The 20,911-nt window shown below is 40.4% G+C and overlaps 1 protein-coding gene across 7 annotated transcripts in view; it reads left to right on the top strand.

Moving 5' to 3' along the window:
• RARB (retinoic acid receptor beta) overlaps window positions 1-20,911 on the top strand; it is a 336,849-nt gene that overhangs the window by 257,984 nt on the left and 57,954 nt on the right. For all 7 annotated transcript variants that reach the window (XM_087771085.1, XM_087771093.1, XM_009466441.2 and 4 more), the window contains one exon: window positions 9,233-9,381. In XM_087771085.1, the coding sequence (XP_087627211.1) occupies window positions 9,233-9,381 (149 nt within the window). The remainder of the gene's footprint in view (window positions 1-9,232; window positions 9,382-20,911) is intronic.

Below are 20,911 nucleotides of genomic sequence, written 5' to 3'. Positions count from 1 at the left end.
TTGATATGTAAAATATTGCACAGCAAGTCAGTTTTACTGCATTTCCAAATAGAGCACAACAGTTTTATTTTGTCCATGTGGTACTGAACAACTGTGTGATAGTATTATGTGATTAAAGATATTAAAACAATCATTTTCTTGCTGGATTCAAGCCACAGCAAAAAGTCATGATGAATGGTGTCATAAGAACATGTTGAATATATAGAAAATAAAAAATTTATTTGGCAGACGTAGTAATACCGAAAACTAATACCAACTTGGACAGGAGGTGAGTTTTGAGGAATAAAATCATTCCTTTAGTATAATACTCTGAATTATTCTGTTTGCTTGCTTGAAAAGATTTGAAGATAAAAGGAAAGTCCTCAAAACACTATAAAACATTTAATAACTATAAATGGAGACTTTATGACTTAGTAAAATATCTGGATGTGTATAGAGATTATAGTAACTATTTCATTTCCCTTGCAATTTTTATTTATTATTGAAGGTACTGGATCTGAGTTTTCTCTCATTTAGTCAAGAGTCTTTCTTGGAATCAGTGGGGTGACAACACTGTAAAACAGATCTGAAAAAAGAATCAGACACCTTTTATTTTTAAGTGTTTTGTCCTCCACAATGTGCCTTTTTTCTTATTTTTGATCCTGCAGGGAAAGCATGCTGAATTTGTGACACCACAATTGTATCAATAGACCACAGAAATAGTCTTCATTTTCATAAATAAAGAGGCCAGAGTTCTCATCCTCTCTAAATTTATGTCGCTTCTTTGCCTATACCACTTTACTCCAGATGAGGATCTGACCTCGGGAATTCACTGGTAAAGCAAACAGGGCCTGAGTTGTAAGAGAAGTTCATTTCCAAAGGAAAATCTAATTTCACACAAATGATAGAACAATTATATATATTTTTTTAAAGAAGACCCCATTTTTCAGTTTTGCAATAATGCGGAATTTTCACTTGAGACTGATGCAATTTTGCATGGTAGTGGCCAGGCAGAAAATCACCGACCTGAAAAAACTACGGAGCTAGCATCTTTCGGATGTTTTTCTTCAGTTTTCCGTACGATTTATTTTTTTCATTTAACATGTTTTCTTTTTCATTTTGAAGGTATGCTCCTAATACAAACTGATGAGCTGCTGCCCTGTAAACTCAGCCGTGCCTGCCAAAGCCTCCGGCCATCCTGTCTGTACACTTACTTTCACCCTGGCTCCCTCACGGTGTCTGCCTGGCCATTTATTTAGCGAAAGACGCTCCTGTTTTCAGTTACTAGTGCGTCATTAGTCTCGCTGTCCTGAGAGTAACACAGGTATAACCAGACGCAGTTCTTGGCCCTGATATAATTAATCCTGACAAGATTTCCGCCTTCCACATTTGCTCAGGTGTAAATGCGTCTCTCTGGCTACATGGACACATAAACCCAAATGTAGAATTGCTTTGCTGATATAACTGTAAAAAAACCAAAAAAACCAGCCTGAAAAACAGTATCATTTTCTTTGAAAAGGTGATGTGAACACAAATCTCCTGTGTTAGTTATGCATACTTCCCCCGGGTTTAGTGGAGCTGGTGCTTGAGAACCAAGCATTGCAAAGCAGGATAAACCTTACTCTTCAAATAATATCATCCTGAGCAAACCTACAGAATATGAATGCACTGTTACAGAGCAGCTGCAGCTTCCTCATTGTCCTTCACTGCTAGCTGTAGTAAATATGTTTGTAGAGTATGTAGGTGCCAGAAGTCCTGGCTTTACTGGGAGAAGCACCAGAGGTGGTTGCAGTGACGGCTCCCCTCCAGAATACCTGTGGGACACAACAAAATGATGCAGCAGCTTCAGAAAAAGGTTTCAGGGTGTTTGCATTCAGAAATACATGGTCAGGGCATAGTGGTGATTTCCAGGTCATATGTGGTCAATATATAAGGACTAGCCTGGTAGATTCAGGCTTACGTCTTGGCGGTATATGAGGCTGGTGTTGATTTGGAGGGTATAGTCAAGAGTAGAGGTTTTTGTGGCAGTTTCTGGTGTTGCTTATGCCTGCGTGGGACACACCACGTGCATGGGTGCTGCTGAGTTGCCTTCAGGGGAGAGGATTTGGGACTTCTCTCAGGGCAGGTCTGTTGTCTGCTGGGACATTCCTGTGTAATTGTATATATGGTGGGGTAGTCTTAGAGAAAGTTGGTTCTTAGCTGGCCATGAAGATCAGAAAATGAAGACAAGCCTTTCATCATCTCTCCTGAGTTCCCTGCCTGCAGCAGTGGTGGCTCTCGGGGGCAGAAGGCACCCAGCCCTGGTCTTCCTTGCAGTCGGCAGGTGAGCGGGGTGCACGTGGAGACTTGGGGGTGCTTCGGAGCCCCCACATTACAGGGACTGAGCACAGACTTAACTGAACTCCCCACTCTGTTGTGTATCCTATATGTAACTTCGGGCAAGACTTGTAAGGCTATGTTTTGAAGGTGCTGCTAGAGCTACAGCTAGGTTGTTGGTTGCAGTTGAAAATCCCAGCTGGGTACTGCTTGTGTTTTTCTAGGAATTTAAGACCCAAGTGAATCAAGCTCTTGGGCTGTCAATGCTTCTGTTTCCCATCTGTAAAGTAAGAAGAATAGCTCTTCCCTTATCTCACTTACATGTTACAAAGGTAAAAATATGAATGCTCGTGGGATAGTCACATACTGGAGCGACAGGAACCATGCTTGTAGATCAGATAGGTAGAAGAGAGCAGGATCTTTCATGCTGCTAAATACGGCAGGACCAGAAGCGCTGCCGGCTGTGCTGCGTGGCGGGGCCAGCAGGGCCTGGGGAGAGTTGCTCAGGGTGTCTGTGATCCATGCAGGAATGTCACTTGGGAAGATGCGCTGGCAGGTGGGGCCCCTGGAGTGCCTTAATAAATGGCACTGTAAAGTCAGGTAACTGAATCTGCATGCTGAACAAATGGTTTCATTAAGAGGCCAGATTGTGGCATAACAGAAAAGTATGCTACAAAAAAAATCCCCACCCTTCACTGGGCAACTGATAGAGGACGTTTGTGGGAATAATAAAATCCGTGCTACAAATGAAGGAGTTAGCTGCTAAGGAAGAGAAATTGTATTATGAGACTAGAACAGAAGGGTAACCAAAAGATAGATGTTGTTGTCTTCTGATTTACTGCAAACAAATCTGGATAGCTCTGCTATGCTGGTAGTAGGATGCTGAACTTTATTTCCTGGCCCTCATCCCCTGAGATGAATAAGGGTTTCAAAGGGCTATACTTCTGTTGTATGGCCAAGATCAGTATCCACTGACTCCGCTGGCTTGTGTTACATGACTCTGCTGGTTAACGTTACAGATTTGCAATTGAAACTTGGCAATTTTGTTGATGAAAGGCACGAAGGAATATGATGCAGCTCACTTTCTCCCAGTTCTAAACTGGGGGAGATGCAGCAGACGAGCATCAACACTTCTTTTCTGCCATTCCAGTTGGCAAATACAACTTGGTATACACACAGCAAAGGCATTTGCTGAATATGAAGAAGCTGGTTTTTTTTTAGACTCATCCTTTGAAGTTAGTCTGTGTTTTAACACTGAAATGCTAAAATAGTTAAAATGAAAGCGCTCCGAGGACCTGCTTTGCAAGTAATAGCTCCCCTCAAGGTTGTGGAGGCCTTTCAAGGTTCATTCTTTCAAACACCTTTTGACTTGGCAGGATCACAATCATTACTGTTATTTGCATTGGAGTAGCGCTTGAAGGTCCTGCAGCGCCGGTTACTGTACAGCATATTTTGAGACCCTGCCCAAAATAGCGTACTGTCTAAATACACGAGATGCAAAAGGGTGGGGGAAGAAAATACTGTCCTGACGGTATGTCTGCCTGCAGTGGAGCAATGGCCAAATTTGTACTTGGAACTTCATTAGGGTAAGGATATCAGAGCAGAGAGTGTGCTTAACTGCTTCTTGTACTCACAAGGCGGAGGGCAGAGTTCAGCAGGACCCTTCTTCTCCCAGATGCGACGGGACAGAAGCCAGCTGTCAGCATCGCTCTTTCACTGACGAGAATCGTAACAGCAAAAGCACTTCGGCTTTAGAGACTTCTGCCAACTCAGCTGCGCCTATCGGGGCTTGCACCTTGTCCGAGATAGCTGTTGGCAGCAGCAGCCTGTGCCCTAGGCATGGCTTTTCAAATGACCTGGTCTGAGGCACCTTTTAGGTGACCTTGTGCGCAGTTTGTCCATTAGTAAGGCCTTGCAGATTGGGCTTCTGAGCTCCATAACCTCTATTTCTTGCTAGTTTTTTTGTTATTTTAATCATACTGTAGGAATCCTGAGCAGCATGTAGCGAAAACCCATGGGATACTCTTTCAGCTTTTGAAATACCAAAAAGGGATCATTTTGGGTTGGGCGCCCTTAAGCAGAAAACAGGTCATAAAGTTTCGTCTTCTGATGTCCCTGTTGAAAGTGGAATGCCTCTTTTCAGGCTAAAAGGATAACTGAAGACTAAGAAAGTTTTTTTGGCTTTCAACCCAAATAATACCTTTTGGTTTTAAGACCTAGACAGTCTTGTAGAGATGAACTATGACTTGATTAACATTAATGCTGGAAAAATTGTAATCAAGAATTAAAATAAAAGAACTTATATTTAACTTATATTAAAGCCTTACCATGGCTTTAAGGCAGCTAGCAAGACACAAATAATAAAAAACAAACTCTCAAATGTGGAAGACATACTTTCTTAAGTACTTCTGGTAATAGTATCTCAATCTGGAATTATTGTGGCAGCCTATGTTTTAATCCAGGTATATTGTGCTCACTCGTAATAAAAAGCATTCCCTCCTGAACCTCGATGCATACCCAGCCCTATGAGGAAAGATTTTTTGATTGTGGTTCCGATGTTAGAGTTTGGTAATTTGTTCTGCATTGATTAACGTTTGCACATGGCTTCCCCTGAGCCTCCTCCTCCATCCTCCTGCCCTCAGCCCACTCCACCTCCGTGCCGCCAGCCCCCGGGTAAAACAACGATCCAGCACAGCGAGTGCCAATACGTGAAATAGTAGCACGGCTTCTTTGCTTTGTGTTGCTTTCTTTGCAAAGGAGAAAATGGGAGTCTTCACACAAGGGAAGACTTTGTTTTTCTCTTTCTGTTGTCTGTGATCCCCACCTGTTGTATATATGGTAAAAATATCTGGGACTTATAACCCAGCAACAGTCCGCAGCCAGAGTCATGTGTGACCGGGTCAAACACACACTCGCTGGAGGGTCATGGCCAGGTTACTAAGTCAAGGCTGGCAAGTCTCCACCATAATGTTTTCTTTCTCTCTCGCTCTTTTTTTTTTTTTTTTCTTCTCCCCTTGTCTGTCTTCCAAACAACAGTTTAAAAAAAAAAAAAAACACACCAAACTCATAACAATGCAAACTATTTAAGCATGACAAATTCAAAGAAGTTTTTTATTAAAAAAAAATTGGATGGGGGGGTTGAGTCAATGATATTTTGGATTTAATTTTATAGTATAGTTTTATGTGGCACATGAAAGAGAGAAATTTGTATTGAAACAATTGAGACCCACTTTCCCAGTTCCTGGCTCTTTCCTGGAAGATGATTAAAAGCAGACTTTTTTTTCCAGACGAGACATAAAAATTAAATGATCTACAGTATATAGTTATTTTTTCAAATGTTTGGAGGCTTATAAATAACTTCTACAATCAAATGCACACATACAAGCAGCAGAGAATCTGGTTCTAATTACTTGTACTTTAGTTGAACTTTGGCGTTTCCTTTGACTTTCTGCCTAATGTATGTGAGCTGTGTGCCTTGCACTCCTGCAGTGAATTCACAAAAAAAAAAAAAAAAAAGGCAAAAAATCCAGACTCTTGTTGATGCCAACAAAAATGAGGGTTAACAGAATGTTTTGACCAAATGCAACACTTTGCTATTCACCCTAATTAGCTGAAATTGCTGCTTCCCACCAGGGACCCTTAGCTCAGTATTCACAATTCCCTTGAGGCTATCCAGGAAATGCCATTTGCTTTACAACTTCTTATTCTTTTAAGACTCAACTGTCCAAAGTGTGCATTAACATACAAGCTTAATAATCTAAGTTTCTAGCAAAACGCAAGGCATTTCATAATGCCTGCCTGCTTCTAGTTGGTCACAAAGTAAAATACCTCCTCCATCTGTCAACATGGTTTAGCTGGCAGTAAATTAGCTCTCACAAAGCACACTGGGCTTTTAAAGATCTTATCTGCTGCTTTATCTAACCTTTAGAAATATTTCAGACATCTTAGGAATTGTGAAGTAACCGATTGTTTGAGAGTCCCTGTGTGCTTAAGCGGCATTCAGGTGTTGGGTGATGGCATTGAGGCTCTGTTTTCTCAGGTGAGTAGGGACCCTGAAGTGTCACATCCTGCAGGACAAGACATCAGGGCATGGCATGGAAAGAAGTAGCTTTTTTTATTTTTTATTTCTTTGAATTCTTCCTAAAGTTGTAAGACCGCTTTAAAAATGCCTCTTCTGGAAATGTCAACTGTCCGCCCACTATCCTTTCTTTTTTTCCACCTTGCATGTGCAGACATGCATAGAAGAAAGCGGGTTCTGCTGACACACGTCCGCTAGCCACTGACATGATACAGAAATAACGCTTTATACCTGCTGAGCATGAATTGCTACAGATGCCTGCACTGGATTTCTGCACTTCCATGCTGGCAGTACATACATTTCCAAATGAAGAGTTAAAAAGGCTAAATCCAAGGAAGAATAGTAAGTCAGAAGCTGGAATAAGAATCGAGCATGTGTAACCTGAGTTCAAGCCTTCTCCAGAAAGCTGTACATCTTGCCTGTGATCAAAAGTGAAAGTTGCCAAACTGGATTTTCTTACAAAAAAAAAAAAAAATCAAACTCTCTAGACGGTTGCTCAGCTGATACAAGTATTACATTGAATAGATTAAGCACTTTTAGTGGCGCATATATATATATGGGTGTTTTAGGGAGGGTCTTCTGGTATACATTGGCTCTTTCCTTCTCCTGTGCCTTGTCAAACTGTCCAGAAAAAAAATCTCTAGCGGCGCCTCCAGCTCTTCAGTTGCTGACTATGTTATGTACTTATGAACTGAGCTGGTTTCTTAATCTCTTCTGGGTATCGCAAGTTCCTGGTGCTTGGCCAGTGCCTGACAGACCTCTGTTGTACATATGGTTCGTGGTTTGAACACTACTATTGGATGCTGGTGCTTGTTTAGGATGAAATCTTAAAAAAAGCAGAAGTGTATCAGTATTATTCCTCAAAGATTGCTTTCCCCAAACTGAAATCACAGAAGGATTGCAGGAGTGCAGTTGTTTTATTGAATGACACAACCTTGTTTTCCCATGGGGAGCCTAAAAACTGTCTTTTAGATGGACTGGGAGAGCTGAATGAGCTAATACAAAACACGTTGTCTGCTGGTATTAGAGTTTTAAAGCTAAAATTCTATCATTCCACAGACTGATTAGAAGCCACCATAATTCATGTACGAGCATGAAATAAGGCACAGAATGTTTGAGGCCTCTCAAGGGCATTTGATGAATCTAACTTTAATTTAAAAGTACTAATAGATTATTGATTCAAGCAGGATGGCTGTGCAGAGATCAATAACAGAGCACTTTCTGTCTGTCTTAAATACCAAAAATTACTGTTGAAAAGAAGTGATCATTCTCATCTTTGTTTTCATTAAGAAAAAACTTCTTTAAAGTTTGCTTGGTGCAGTAGGAACCTGTAAATTTTTGGTTTGCCAGGTTTCAGTGTATTTAATGCTGAAAAAGATAAGTATAGCTCTGGACATTGTCTTAACGTCAAAATTTATGGAGCCACATGTTATTTTACTTTTCTGTTTTTTCATAGCCTCGTTGTTGTTAGATATATAAATATATTGTTCCCGTTGGAAAGATTTTTTTTTTTTTTTTTGCCTAGAATCAGAGCCTTTAACACTTCACTCTAGCATTTATTTTCTTCTCAAGAAATGTCCGTCCTTGAAGTTGATAGTAGCTTAACCCGAGTAAAAATGGCAGAAAGGGGCCCTTCTCTCACAAGTAATCAGAAGTTGTATCATGCTCCATGATGCCCTCTGTGAATTCTGCAGAACATGAGTTGACAATGAATCATGAGTTTAATACAAATGTATCATCTTTGTAATCTGAAAAATATCATGTACAGTAAATCTTGTCTAAGATTTTCCATTGAGTAATATTCTTTAGGGCCTGCTGTTAGTACTCTTGAGATTTAGCTCTGCTGATAGTCCCTAATATTTCTGGATAGATCTGAGTTCACAGATACTGTCATTTCTGTCTATCTGTTGAAAAGTTAGAGGGATTTATCTGAGAAGCAGCAGAACGGCTAGGTGAAACATGAAAATGTATTGCACATCTACAATAAATATGAGGAATGATGACAGCATATCACAGAAAACTAATGCAGATGTTTTGGAAAGATGTAGTTTGCATGTCTTACGTCGCATAGTAGAGCTTTCACGTCCTTTCCCTGAAAGGGATAACTGGCTTTTCAGCAGGTTCAAAACAAATGACTGTCCAGAAATATTAAGGCAATAAAGGGATGGGGTCATAATGTGTAAGTAGCTTTTTCTCAGAGAGGTTTCCTGATGTTACAAATCTGAAGGTAGGTAAGGAAGTGTTGCTGGGTTGTGCTAGTTTTACAGATGGAAAAAAAAAGGTTCAGGTAATTTTCACTTCAGGTCTTGTACTTAGTCATTTTTCTCTTTACGTATGTCCTGATGCATGCCCCTATCCTGTTGTGGCAAAATTGCACATTGGAAGTGTTACCTTTTGTAGACAAAGGCAAGAGATACAAGAGCTCTCCCAAAATTAGGTACCGGTTGGAAGGGTACATGCCACAGTTTCCCTTTGAAGGTTGATACCCAGCGTGCACACGTGGATCCCATGCAATTCAATAGGCTAAAACCAGAACACGAGCCCAAGGTTGTCCATTTTTGGAGCCTGGAAAGAGATTCAAGCCATATATCTGATGTGAGCTGAAGCTTTTGTGGTGTTGAGTAGCTGGATCGTGAAAAATGATCAGGTACTTGAAAATAAGCTTTTGAAGCTAGAGCATGTAGTCCTGTCACTATTTGCCTTACTTTAGTTCACCTTAAATTTTGCTAGGAAAGACAAATGAACATTTATTATACAAAGGTAGATATGGGCCAGTTTGATAGTTATAATACAGTAAATAATTAGTAATTTAAAATTAATTCATGAATCATTCAATTATATTTCTTTTTTCTTTTGTAGCAGTTGAAACTCAGAGCACCAGTTCGGAGGAACTTGTTCCGAGCCCTCCTTCACCACTTCCACCCCCTCGTGTTTACAAGCCCTGTTTTGTCTGTCAAGACAAGTCATCCGGATATCACTATGGTGTCAGTGCTTGTGAGGGATGTAAGGTGAGTGCCATCATCTCCTTTCCTTTTATAGGACCTCATTTCATTTTAGAGAGGGGCAGAGCAATACAATTTGGTGTGACTTGATTGTCTCCAAAGATGCCTCTACCTTTCTTGTGTGAATTAATTCTGATTCATGAGTAAAGCCAAGCAAATGACCATCATGCCTGGAATTTTTTCCCTTCATAACTTCTGCCAAAGTATGTCTTTAAGGGACTTCCGTAAGTATTGACTAACATGAGAATGTGAACGTAGACGCAGAGATAATCAAAAAATAAAGTAAAAACACGTTAGGACTCTTCGCTATCCATCTGTAGGTCAGGTATATCCTGAGAACTCACATGGCCGTTTTCTGCTCTCAGCCTGACTTTTTCTGTGAGCTGCTACCTCTGTGGATACCAGGGGGTGCAATTTGGGAAAAAGGATCTGATTATCTGGAAATTTTTGGCATAGTCTCTATCTAACAAATCTCAAATCAAATTGGGAATTTAAGGATTAGCAGATTGGTATTCACAACATTTAATCTGGCAGATAACAGTGCTGGCACGTCTGCTGCTTTCCAGTGCTGTGATTGTCAGAGCATGAATTGACTATCCATAGGATGTGGTAATATGATATACCGTTCTAAAGTAGAGAATGTCTAAAGATGAGATACAGAGGGGCAATGTCAGCTAAACCATGTGTGTCTGCCAATAATTAGAGGTGTACATACAGTGAATGTTATGTGTGTAAGGAAGAAGGTAGTGTGAAAACTGCTAAAGAAAAGATACCATAGGACAGATGCTCTTATAGTTAGCTTTATTAGTTATGGTACCCTAGTGCAATGTTGGTTTTGAACAATTAAAAACAGACCTGTGATTTTCATCCTTCAAATTAAATTAGTTGTGTAGTGCTTAGTACAGTGAAGATACTAATGCATGCTGAAAATGTGACAGGTGCTATATCCATATAAATAAAATTACTACAATAAATTAATAAAAGGTATTTTGCTGGTTTGTTTTTGTGAAATGTTACAATATTTTTCAGATACTGTACAGTTAGCCATTTTTACTTCATCCTTTGAACGTGCAACTTCTTCCATGCTACTGGCCTTTTGTAGTCACATATCATAGTCCTGAGTTTGTGTCATTAGGCAAAAAACTATAGGATTGGAGTCTGGTTTCCCCCCTATTTTATAACTGTAGATAGTGAAGTAGTGAAAATAACTATTTGAGCTCACCTCAGTTTTAGAATCTGTTTCTGGTATTGAGGTTTTCCTTGGATATCATGTCTGTATTTTTTTCTTTTAGATGCCACAAAACTATCAAAATTTAAGTGTCTGTTAGGAAGAACTATGGTAAGAATATGCTGTAGCTGATTTCATTAAATAGGAAATCTCATCTTACTCAGATGCTAACACACAAATGGTGGTGTCATTTGCTTACCCACATTCCCTCTAAGCACAGATGTAATTGCAGACTGTGGCAGAAAGGTCACATGTCCGTAAGACTTCATTATTTTTGAAAAATATGCAAAAATATACTGTTGGGCTCTTATTGGCATACTGCAAAGCATTTTCATACATAATTAAAGCAAGACCACACTTGTCAAAATGCGTGAAGAAATCCATCTTGTAATGTGTTAGCCATTATTCAACAACAACAAAAAAATCATGTTCACTTATTTGCTAATTTGCAAGATGGGGTAATTCAGCATTTAGCAATCACTGCTGTTAAGAGGGGAAAAAAAAAAAAAAAAGATTAGTTACGTACAAAACCTGTCAGTCTTTGAGAAATAAAAAGATTCCAAAGCAGTCACTTGGCTGCTTGAGGCTGGGAATATTTGGGTTAGTTGACGCTAGCTCTTCAACAGGTTGGACTAGGATTTTATTAATCTCTTCCACTGATTGAATCAACTTCCTTAGTGAGTGCCAGGAACTGGCCAAGAACGCGATGAGACCACTGAGTCAACTAGTGGTCCCTTTGGCGAACAGTCATTTATTATATTTGCTGTTGAAAGTTGTCTGAGCTTTCAAGTCAACAGAAGTGATGTGCTGGATGACAGCAGACAACAGTACATGACCACAACACCAGAGATAGCCTCAGAAACCTCTACGTTGCCAGTTTCTACTTTTTCTCTGAAGAATGTTACCCTTTCCTCTTGAGCCCTTTTGGACTGTTTGGTTTATTTTTCTTTTCCTTCATCTTTGCTCTACACTTGCTTTCACATATTCATTTCTTGGTCCTGTACCATAAGAAAGCTGCCACCTTGTACTTCTTATTTCTAACCATCCAGCCTCCTGCCTGTACTCAAGTCTGCTTTCACCCTCAATTCCCAATAGCAGTTCTTCATGCTTCTCTTTCTCGCCAGCCTTCCTCATACAAAAATTTAGCCAGTTGCTTTGCGAGTTTAAATAAGCGCTGAGCGTTGAGCAGTGCCACTAGGGAAGCCTTGTCTCCTGTGGATCTCTGCCTTTCAGTTCGTTAACCCAGGTTTATTAGAGAGCCTGTGTTTCATTGAAGGCTTCTGCTCGGTATGGAGCTGGAGTTTCATGCTGATTCTCTGCTGAATTAGGGAGCAATAATAAGGAAGAGTTCATGTTACAACCTTTCGTCTAGTTAGGAAACACAAATCTATTTCTCCTTTACCTCAACACACATCTCCTTGCAATTTCAAAGAACTTCATTTTCTTTGAGATTTGCAGTTACGCTAAAGCTGACCAGCATGTTCAAAAGCTGTTGGGATGGGCAGGCAACCTCGCTTAGGAACAGCTGGGTTACACAAAGCTCATTCCATAAGAAGCTGGACTAAAATATCAGCTGAATCGAGTATTAATTATCTTTTTTTTTTTCTCTTTTCCTCTGACCTTGTTGCCATTTTCTCTTTCTTCACTCTTATTTCCACTGTTTCTTTCTTCACCTGATTTGCAGTCTCTGTTCTGTGGTGTTAAACCTTAAATTCACTCTTTTTTCCTCCTGTGTTGCACCTTCCCCTGCTCTGAGGTCCTTTTCTCAAGTCTTTTCCATTTTACTTTCTGACTTTTTTACCTTTCCCTTCAAAATCCTGGCAGTCGTGTTTCTCAAGGGAAACACAAATGGAAAACTCTGCTCATATCGTATTTACCTAATTAGGGCCCCATTCCTTTTGTTTTTCTGTGCTGGCTCTCCCATGGTTTTCTTCTAGTTTTCTCTCTGTTTCTTTCTGCTTTGCCTGTCTACTTTGAGCTCCAGAGAAGCTGCCGTCACAGTGATCATTATCAGTCTCCGTGTAGTGCAAAGGGACAGCTTTCTGTCCTCAAGGTTTTGGGTTGATGACTGCCTTTGATTCAGCAGGCTTTCTTTTTCCTGCCTTTCAGGGCTCTTTAGATTCTCCTGCTACTTTGCTTACTGTTTATTCAATGTCTCCTTAAATGGCTCTTTATCCACTTCCCGATGCTGTTTGAGGTTCAGTTCTCTGCTTTTCTGTCTCAAAAGCATCACCTACTGAACTGTTTTATGGTAGACCAATGAGGGAGGTCACAGCAACATTCTGCTTGTAAAGGGTGTATTTTTAATGGGGACCCTTCCAGCCAGGAGCCCTTGGAGAGCTGTGGATGGTGATTATGACTTTCTGATGCTCAGTTTGGGAAACGCTGCACTGGAAATTTTTATCTTCCCTAAATTGTCACCAACCCATGGATGATTTCCAAAGTTACTCCCATCTCTGACTTCTCCCCTGCTGTCTTTCCCTGGTGCGTCCTCCTGCTCACCTCACTGCTACCCTGGACACAGGGTTCATGAAGACGGAACGTTCCATCCTCTCTCTTTGTGACATCACCAACTGTACTCTCACGGCGTGCAGTTTTTTCAGACATCATGCCATGATGACATCATTTCTGATCTGCAGCATTGTAATTCACACGATTTGTTGTCCTTTTTCCTCCAGAATCTACCTTCAGCCGCCTTCATTGTCAAACCATTGCTGTTGTCTTCTCGCGTAGTGATTAGATGGGTCCCTTCTCCTGTCCTTCCTTCTCCCTTTCCCCCTCATTGTCGTCCTTGGACCTTGTTCTTTCAGGTACCTGGGAACAATCTCCTTTGCCAAACACTTTCTCAGTATTCTAAGTGCCCCTTTTTTAAGTGATCCTTCTGTCTTATTCATTACCAGAGCCTTCAGAACTGTGCCCCACTAGAAAGACTGTTCTGTGGCTTGTTTTGATGTACCAGTCTTTTAAGGTTTTTAGGGGCTGGAGTATTTCATAATATGCACTTATGAACCACAATGAAAGTGTGGGAGTTGTGTAAATAATTATAAGCTATCTCGTTTTCTAATTTTAGTGTGTTCATGCTGAAAATGTTATTTGTGATTATAGATTTAGAGTACCTGACTTTTTGCCTTCCAAATTTGAAATCTGGGAGCTTTCAGAAGGTTGATATCCCCAGCTTTTTCTCAGTTTGGTCAGTTGAATTCAGCAGTCAGGATTTTTTTTGGTGTTTTAAACTGGTTTAAAAAAAAAAATCTTGGCTCTGTGTTTGTTTCTGGGTGTTATGCTGCAAAAGGTTTATGTGCATCATAGGCTGTCAATGGCTTTGTCTGTGTATTAGAATCTTAAACCCACTGATCTTCACAGTGCGCTTGTATTTTGCAAGAAAAATTCCAGAGCCAGTCCATCTTCTTATGTGTAAAATACAGTACATTGACAATATTCAGCTTATTTACAACTTTTCCATTTTGTAAACTGTGTGGCATTTCAGAGGCGGGTTTTGGAATCTACTCATGTGTTTCATGACCTCAGTTAAAGACTTCTGAAATTCTCTCCCCCCCCCCCCCCCCGGTCACTGGGTGTTGCTAGATAGCACGCAAACAAATTCCATACAAAATGAGAAACTTGGATTTATCCAGCTGGTACAAGTGGTTATAGGGCTGGCTGTCACCGAAAGCTCAGCTCTTTGGTCCCGACTTGACTCGTCATTGTAGCCGGGTTTGCAGAAAGGGAGACTGAGAGTAGTGGGCTGGATTCCCCACACAATGCCATCATTGTGTGGGCGAGGAGGAGAAGCTGGTGTCCTGGCAGCTTCAGCTGTCTCTGAAGGCCTTGTCTCTTGTTCTGGGCGTTTAAAAGACGGCATTCCTCTGCTGGCAATCCTGCCCGGATTCCTGGCTTGAATTCGGTGGGCAGCAAAGATGCCTAGAGCAGTTTCAGAAGAGAAGACAGCACAGTGTATAAGAGAGTAGGTTTACGGTCCAGCAGTTTTGTCTGAATGATCAAGGTGCCTCTCTGCCTGTTGTTGATGCTAATGGACAAAAATGTAGATAAATCTACTTCAATACCGAGTGATCCCAGGTCGGCTTTTATCATAAAAAAGAATAGCTTTCCTTCCATCAGAGTTTTCATATAAAATCACATCTAATGTGGGATCATTAAATTAAAAGGGTAGCCACATTTAATATATTTTCAAAGGTCTTCAGCTGTGAAAGTATGTCTATTTGTTTGACACCTTCCTGACTCAAATATATATATATATTTATTGAAAAGGCTTTAAGCAGTATGGAAAATAGGCATTGATATAAACCTTGAAATTTAGGTCTATAATTCTGTAGGACTGAGTCCCACAAAAAAGATAAGATACACATAGGAGAAGAACATCAAAAAAAGAGAGAAAATGAAAGAGTTTTTGCTTTGTCCAGATTTGCTGATCCATGTGGATGTTTAGCTTGGGAGAAAAGCTGTCATTTTGTTATGGCTTTATCTTACTTCCCGACAGATGCAGTGGGCCTAGCACTCAACTTGAGGACCAAAATGAGTTGCCTAACTTTGAAGACTGGGCTCTCTCTGCAGTCAGTGGAGAGAGAGGAGTTCCTCTGATGACTGATTCAGAGCACCTAAACTAGATGTACTCTGGGTCACCCTCCAGAGCAGCCCATCCCCACAAGCCATTGGGCTAGGTGCCCAAAGCACAGCTGTGTTAATATTCTCCATGATGTCCCCTACGGTTATGTCCCTCTGGACACGGAGAGGGTTGGGGTTCCCCCATCGCGGGCCTTGAATCCGTGATCAGCATCGGTCAACAACAGATTTACAAAATGCTACTGACAGAGAGTGGAACTGGTTTTGATTTTATTTATTTATTTGAAGTTAGATGGCAAGGATATTATGCTTTGGTCTGCAAGAAATGTTGATGAGTGGCCTAAAATATTTTAGGGATTGTCATAGCAAAGTTCCCTTCATGGAACAGTGTCCTTCGGGACAGATGCCTTTTTCTTTTAATAATACCTCTTACATCATGTGAGGACAGATTTGCATTTTCTTAGGCAGTTCTGGGATTGTCGAGGGATCTTAAGCAGCAGTTCTTTTTGATAACACTACTCTTGCACACATTAGTTTCTAGCTATGATTTAATTATATTTAAGCCTATATTTATGCCCCTTCACTGAGAATTAAGGATCCAGACATAGAATTTTCTCAAAGTTACTTAACATTAAAAATAAAAATAAAAGCAAACCTTGTAAAACCAGCTAACTAATATTCCGTATATTGTTTATCTTTGTTTTTCTGACATGTTTTAATCACCTACAGTTGAAACTAAAAGTAAGAAATGTAAAGTTGAAAATGCTTTTCTGAGCTTTAAATATTTGGTTACAGTATGATTTGTATCGGTGAAAGAAGTAATATTGTTTGCAGCAATGCAATTGTAAAAGCTTCTATCAGTTGAAAGAAAAATACAGATCAGCTTGAATGATCAAGCTGTATTCGTCTCCATTTAAGCTGCATTAGTAAGTGACAGTGCCAGCAGCAGAGATGCGTGCTGTCGTTCATGCACAGCTATGAAAAATTCCTCAAATCATAGAAAATTGCTCCTAGTTTTAGCTAAATCAACAATCATTTTTTAGAAGGTGAAAAATTTATTTTGAGATACATTTCTGCATACTATTAGTATCATCTGATCTTAAACTGTAAGCACTTTGCAGTATAGCAACGTTCAGAGCCGTTCGTTTGCAGAAAGCAGTGCCATTTGCAGAAAGCAGTGCTACATGCAGAAAAACACTAAATGAGTTGCAACTGATTTAAATGTAGTACTGAAAACCTGGAATTTTTATATATTTCATACTATCGGAGGAGACCTGATTGTTTTAATGTTGTCTTTGAGATTTTAGTTTTAAAATAACAAAACCAGGAAAGCCAGGTGTCCTTTGAAAAGCTGGTGTCTGTGTTTCAGTAAGTTCTTAATTAATTTTTCTCTTTGTTTGGAAGATAAAACTTTCACCAGGTACTGAATTTATTTCAAGTTTTTGAAGGAAGGGGAAGCATATATTTATTCAAAGTCCACTGAGAGCAAGGAAACGTGAAATAGGTGGGATCAGGAACAAAAAAAAATTCCTGTTACCATGTATTTTAAAATCTCTTTCTGGCTTGTGTGAATGGCATGGAGTGAAGAAAAAAAAATTGCCAATCATGACAGATAACAAAAGTGAAAATTATGTTGTGCATTTGAATGCCATATTTGATTTCCCGTGCTTTGGGCTCAAGTTATGGATTATGCTGCTCCCTTGCACTGGGCTTCTGGAGCAGAGAGGGACAGACACAAAGAGCAGCGGTGTCGGTAGAGGGGTATAGCACATACATCCACAGCTAATCTTCCTCTTATCCTGCCCATTGCCCTCAGTCACAGACCAGGGATTCATCTTGAGCTGTGAGAATGGTTCGTTTTACTACTTACTTGAATTTTTTTCTGGCAGTGATGCCGGTGCTATAGAAGTGCAGAGATTATCCCAAATGACTTTCTAACCATGCTAACCACGCTGCTCCAGTTATTTGTGAGCACAAGGGCTAATGTCCTGTGGAAACAGGAACTGGAAGCTACTGTATCACTTTGCATAAGCTGTCAAATAACAGCATATAATTGTTTGGCTTAAATCTTGCACTGCCTTCTCGTGCAAAATTCCCAATACCATCAGCGAAGGCTTTCTCAAAAAAAAAAAAATAGCAGCATCAGACTCTTAAACTATGATTCGTTGGTGACTAGCCACATTTTGGGGCACTGCTTTGCCGTACTGCGTACCTGGAAGGTTTCTGGCTGTACCAACTAGTGCCTCTCCTGCATGCGGCCATCTCCTGTGGCCGGTTTGGATGCAGCCATTCCGTTCCAGAGGCTGAAGGAGTTAACTAGCGTAGATGTGGACTTTCCCATCCTACATCAGCCAGCCATAGTGCCTATGACTGCCCCCAAGAGCACTTCCTAATATAGATGTAGCCTTCATGCCTGCTGACCTTGGTGTACCTTTTCTGGGTCTTTGGCCAATAAACAGTCCATAACAGCTACAGTTTGTTCATTATTATTATTAAACTAAAATTGTTGAGTCTTACTCTTCTGGCAGTGTCTATTCCTTTCTATGCCTGAGAATACACACCGTAAAAAGAAGAAACTTCAGATTTACATGTGTGTGTACCTGTTGTTATTGGAGTTGAACCATGGTTTCTTGCACCAAGGTAGGTACTGAAGAGTCCTTGTAGATGTGTTTGTCTCATTTCTATCCAACTTTTACCTGCCCATAGCTGTTGTGGCTTATTAGCAGATGGCTGAGAGCTGAGGTTCACACCAGATCAGTAGCATGTGCATGGTTTGCAACAGCTTCAACAGAATTAAGTAAATTATATGTACGTGTAAAAGCGCTGCCTATGCAAATCATGTCGTGACGTACTGACAAGAGATGCCAGGAGCAGGTGGGCTGTGATTCAGGCTGGTACGCTTGCCTGCTGAGAAGTCCCCTGGTTTGCATACAATGGATGTGGAGTATGGTTTTATTTTTCTGTAAGTAGGTTCTAATGGATTTTACTTTTTCAGTTTTCTTCGCTAGACAGGGGGAAAAACCTCCTATTTTGTTCTCATCTTGTCAATCTATTTCATAGCTTAAGGGCCACATGTGGCCTTTAATTATAGATGTGGAGTACAGGCTGTCCTGTGGGCACCCAGAAAGTTGTTACAGTGTAGGAAAAAATGCAGCTTTACACCATGTTTAATACAACATTTTATAATATGATCTTTAAAAGTATTGTCTGCAGAGGTAATTCGGCAGATAAGGAAATATGGATATCTGAGCAAACATCTCAGAAACTAAATACTGAGATTTTCTATTAACAGTAATAGCCTACCTTTTTTTTTTTTTTTTTACACTATGCCATATTTATTTATGCTTACTGAACAGCAATTACAGACGTGTAAAATTACAATGAACTACCTTTCATTTTCTAACTCTGGAACTTTTTAAAAAGAAACTGGGTAATGAGACATTGATACAGAAGGATATACAAGCAATTGATCTGTTGAATTTAGATTTAGGATAGTTTGCTGGACCCCACAACAAAGTGCACTGTTTTCCCTGGAAGAAAGGGGGAGAGTAGAATAGTTCGCTGTGTGTGGTTCTGGCTGAGTGTTGACTTGGTGCTGGTGAGATGGTTGGGGTCACTGTTCTGCTTGCTTTAGGTATCTTTTTAAATTGTAATTTGCATTTTTCTTAACAAGAACCTAAAGATTTTCTGATTGGCACATCTTGGAGAAGTAAATCCAAACTTAAGGGGTTTCGTAAGTGTACAAAATGGAATTATCCATTATCTAATCTTGTTCATTTACATGTTAAGTAGATATTCAGATGCTCTTTGTTTGCTACTTATTTTGAATTTATTTTGGAAGATATACCTATCTGTATTTTCTGGTTATTGTAAACCATCACCCAGTCCGTAAGCAGTCGGCTTCCCAATTTGCAGAAATACTCTGACTGGCCTTGGGAAGTGACCTTCCATTGCTCTCTGCGCTTACTGACCGACCTGCTAATGGAAACAGAGGTTCTTTCTAATCCCGAATGAAGTGTTCCTTTGAGGAAGTTTCTTAAAGGGGTATTTTCTTTAGCTTCTTCTGGAAATGGAGTGCAATTGAATTTGCAGCATGGATCCCAGAGCTGTTCAGCTTTGCAGAGCCGCTCTTCGTGAAATTTCAGTCTTGTCCTATAGCAGGAAAGACAATTGGCTGTCATTTTCCAAGATTCAGTATTTCCCATAAAGTCAGCTTTACAGATTCTTTCTTCAGTTTGTTTACTGCATACATTCTTCTTTTTCTTCTGCCTGTAAAACAAAACAAATGCCTTACTAAAAAAACTCTTCCATTTTTTAGTAGCTGTTCCAAAAATCAGAATCTTTTCCTCTTTGTATCTGCATTTTGCTGTAATCTTTAAGTATAGATACATTGTTTCTTGAGTTCCGTGTAAAGGACATACATGTTGTGTCCTTCATCCTATTTTATATTATTCTGATTGTTTCAGATGAACTTTCCGTATCTAGGAGACACCTCTAGGTGTGGCATCTGTGCAGCTCAGTACTCCAGTTATAAAAAATTCTTGTAGTGTGAAAGAAGCCACATGTCCAATTCTGGAATTGGTAGTTTTGGTATATTGGTATAGTAACTGTTTAACTGGTATACTACTGCAGCTGGTCTGCCAATATTCAGGGTCTCTACTCATAAATTGCTCTTCCCTTTGATAATATGCAGGAGACCCCCACAATTTCCACAGCTTAATTCAGGAGACAGCTGAGAAGTAGAAAGACATTTTTGTGTATAAAGTCCCTTATGATTTCACATGGCCACGCTTAGAATTTCTCATTTAATATATTTTAGTGGGAAAAGTTACTATGCAATAAAAACTGTATCATAATACCTACATTTAAAGGGGGAAAAGTATATTGTTTCTGTATCCCTTGTCTAGAATAACGGATACATAAATGACAAGGTGAGACGGCAGTCGCAAGTAGTGCCAAAAAATGTAGATTTGGTTGGCTGTAAATGCAGTCGGCGATTTGACTCCAGCTATAGCGAACCTCAGCGACTGCTGGGGACCCTTCCAGCGCTGGAGGGGAGAGCCGGCAGCCCCCCGCCACAGCACGTGAGCAGGGTCTGCCATCGCTTGGCATCAGGGAGACTGATCAAATGCTTACAGAGCGAGTTTGTTCCTGTTTCAGAGTCTCTTTAAAAGTGACAATTTAATGGGACCCATTACTGTCAACTGTGGTCCGTTCCCTCTCCCTCCTCCCAGGCACTTACCAGGGAAGGCAGAGATTTATAGCCGTGGTGCAGCCACTCCGATGGGCTACCGTTCACTCCTACCGCAAGTGTCCCGGCTGGCTGCTCTCCAGATGAATCTTCCCAACAGGGGAGAGGTCTTCCCTGTCTCCGGGGTGCTTGGCTTGCTTTGGAGCCCTGTGCACCTATGATAAATAGGTGGAAATTATTAGGTCCTCACTTCAGAGTGTGCTGTGATCCTTCTGTGCTTTCTGCTGGTCCAAAAGAGTGGCAGTGCTCCACACTTAGGAAGATTTAAGTGGAGCATTTTGGAGAAAGCTCTGCAGCACTACCACTTTTTAACTTTCTTTTTTTTTTTTTCTCCTTTCATTGGGGGATCAAGGCATTGCTCAGATGCTGCTGCAAATGGTCTTAATGAGTCCACATTTATCCTTAGGGATGCACAGCGACTGCTACGTGTACAGAAATAGAGGTGAAAACTGTTGTTTTTTTATAAAGGGAAGAAG

The sequence above is a fragment of the Nipponia nippon genome, unplaced genomic scaffold (assembly GCF_047370975.1).
Source record: "Nipponia nippon isolate SJK-2023a ecotype South Korea unplaced genomic scaffold, ASM4737097v1 scaffold_1, whole genome shotgun sequence".
In the NCBI taxonomy this organism is placed as follows: Eukaryota; Metazoa; Chordata; class Aves; order Pelecaniformes; family Threskiornithidae; genus Nipponia; species Nipponia nippon.
The sequence above is the reverse complement of the archived record's forward strand: the minus strand, read 5'-3'. Positions and strand labels throughout refer to the sequence as shown.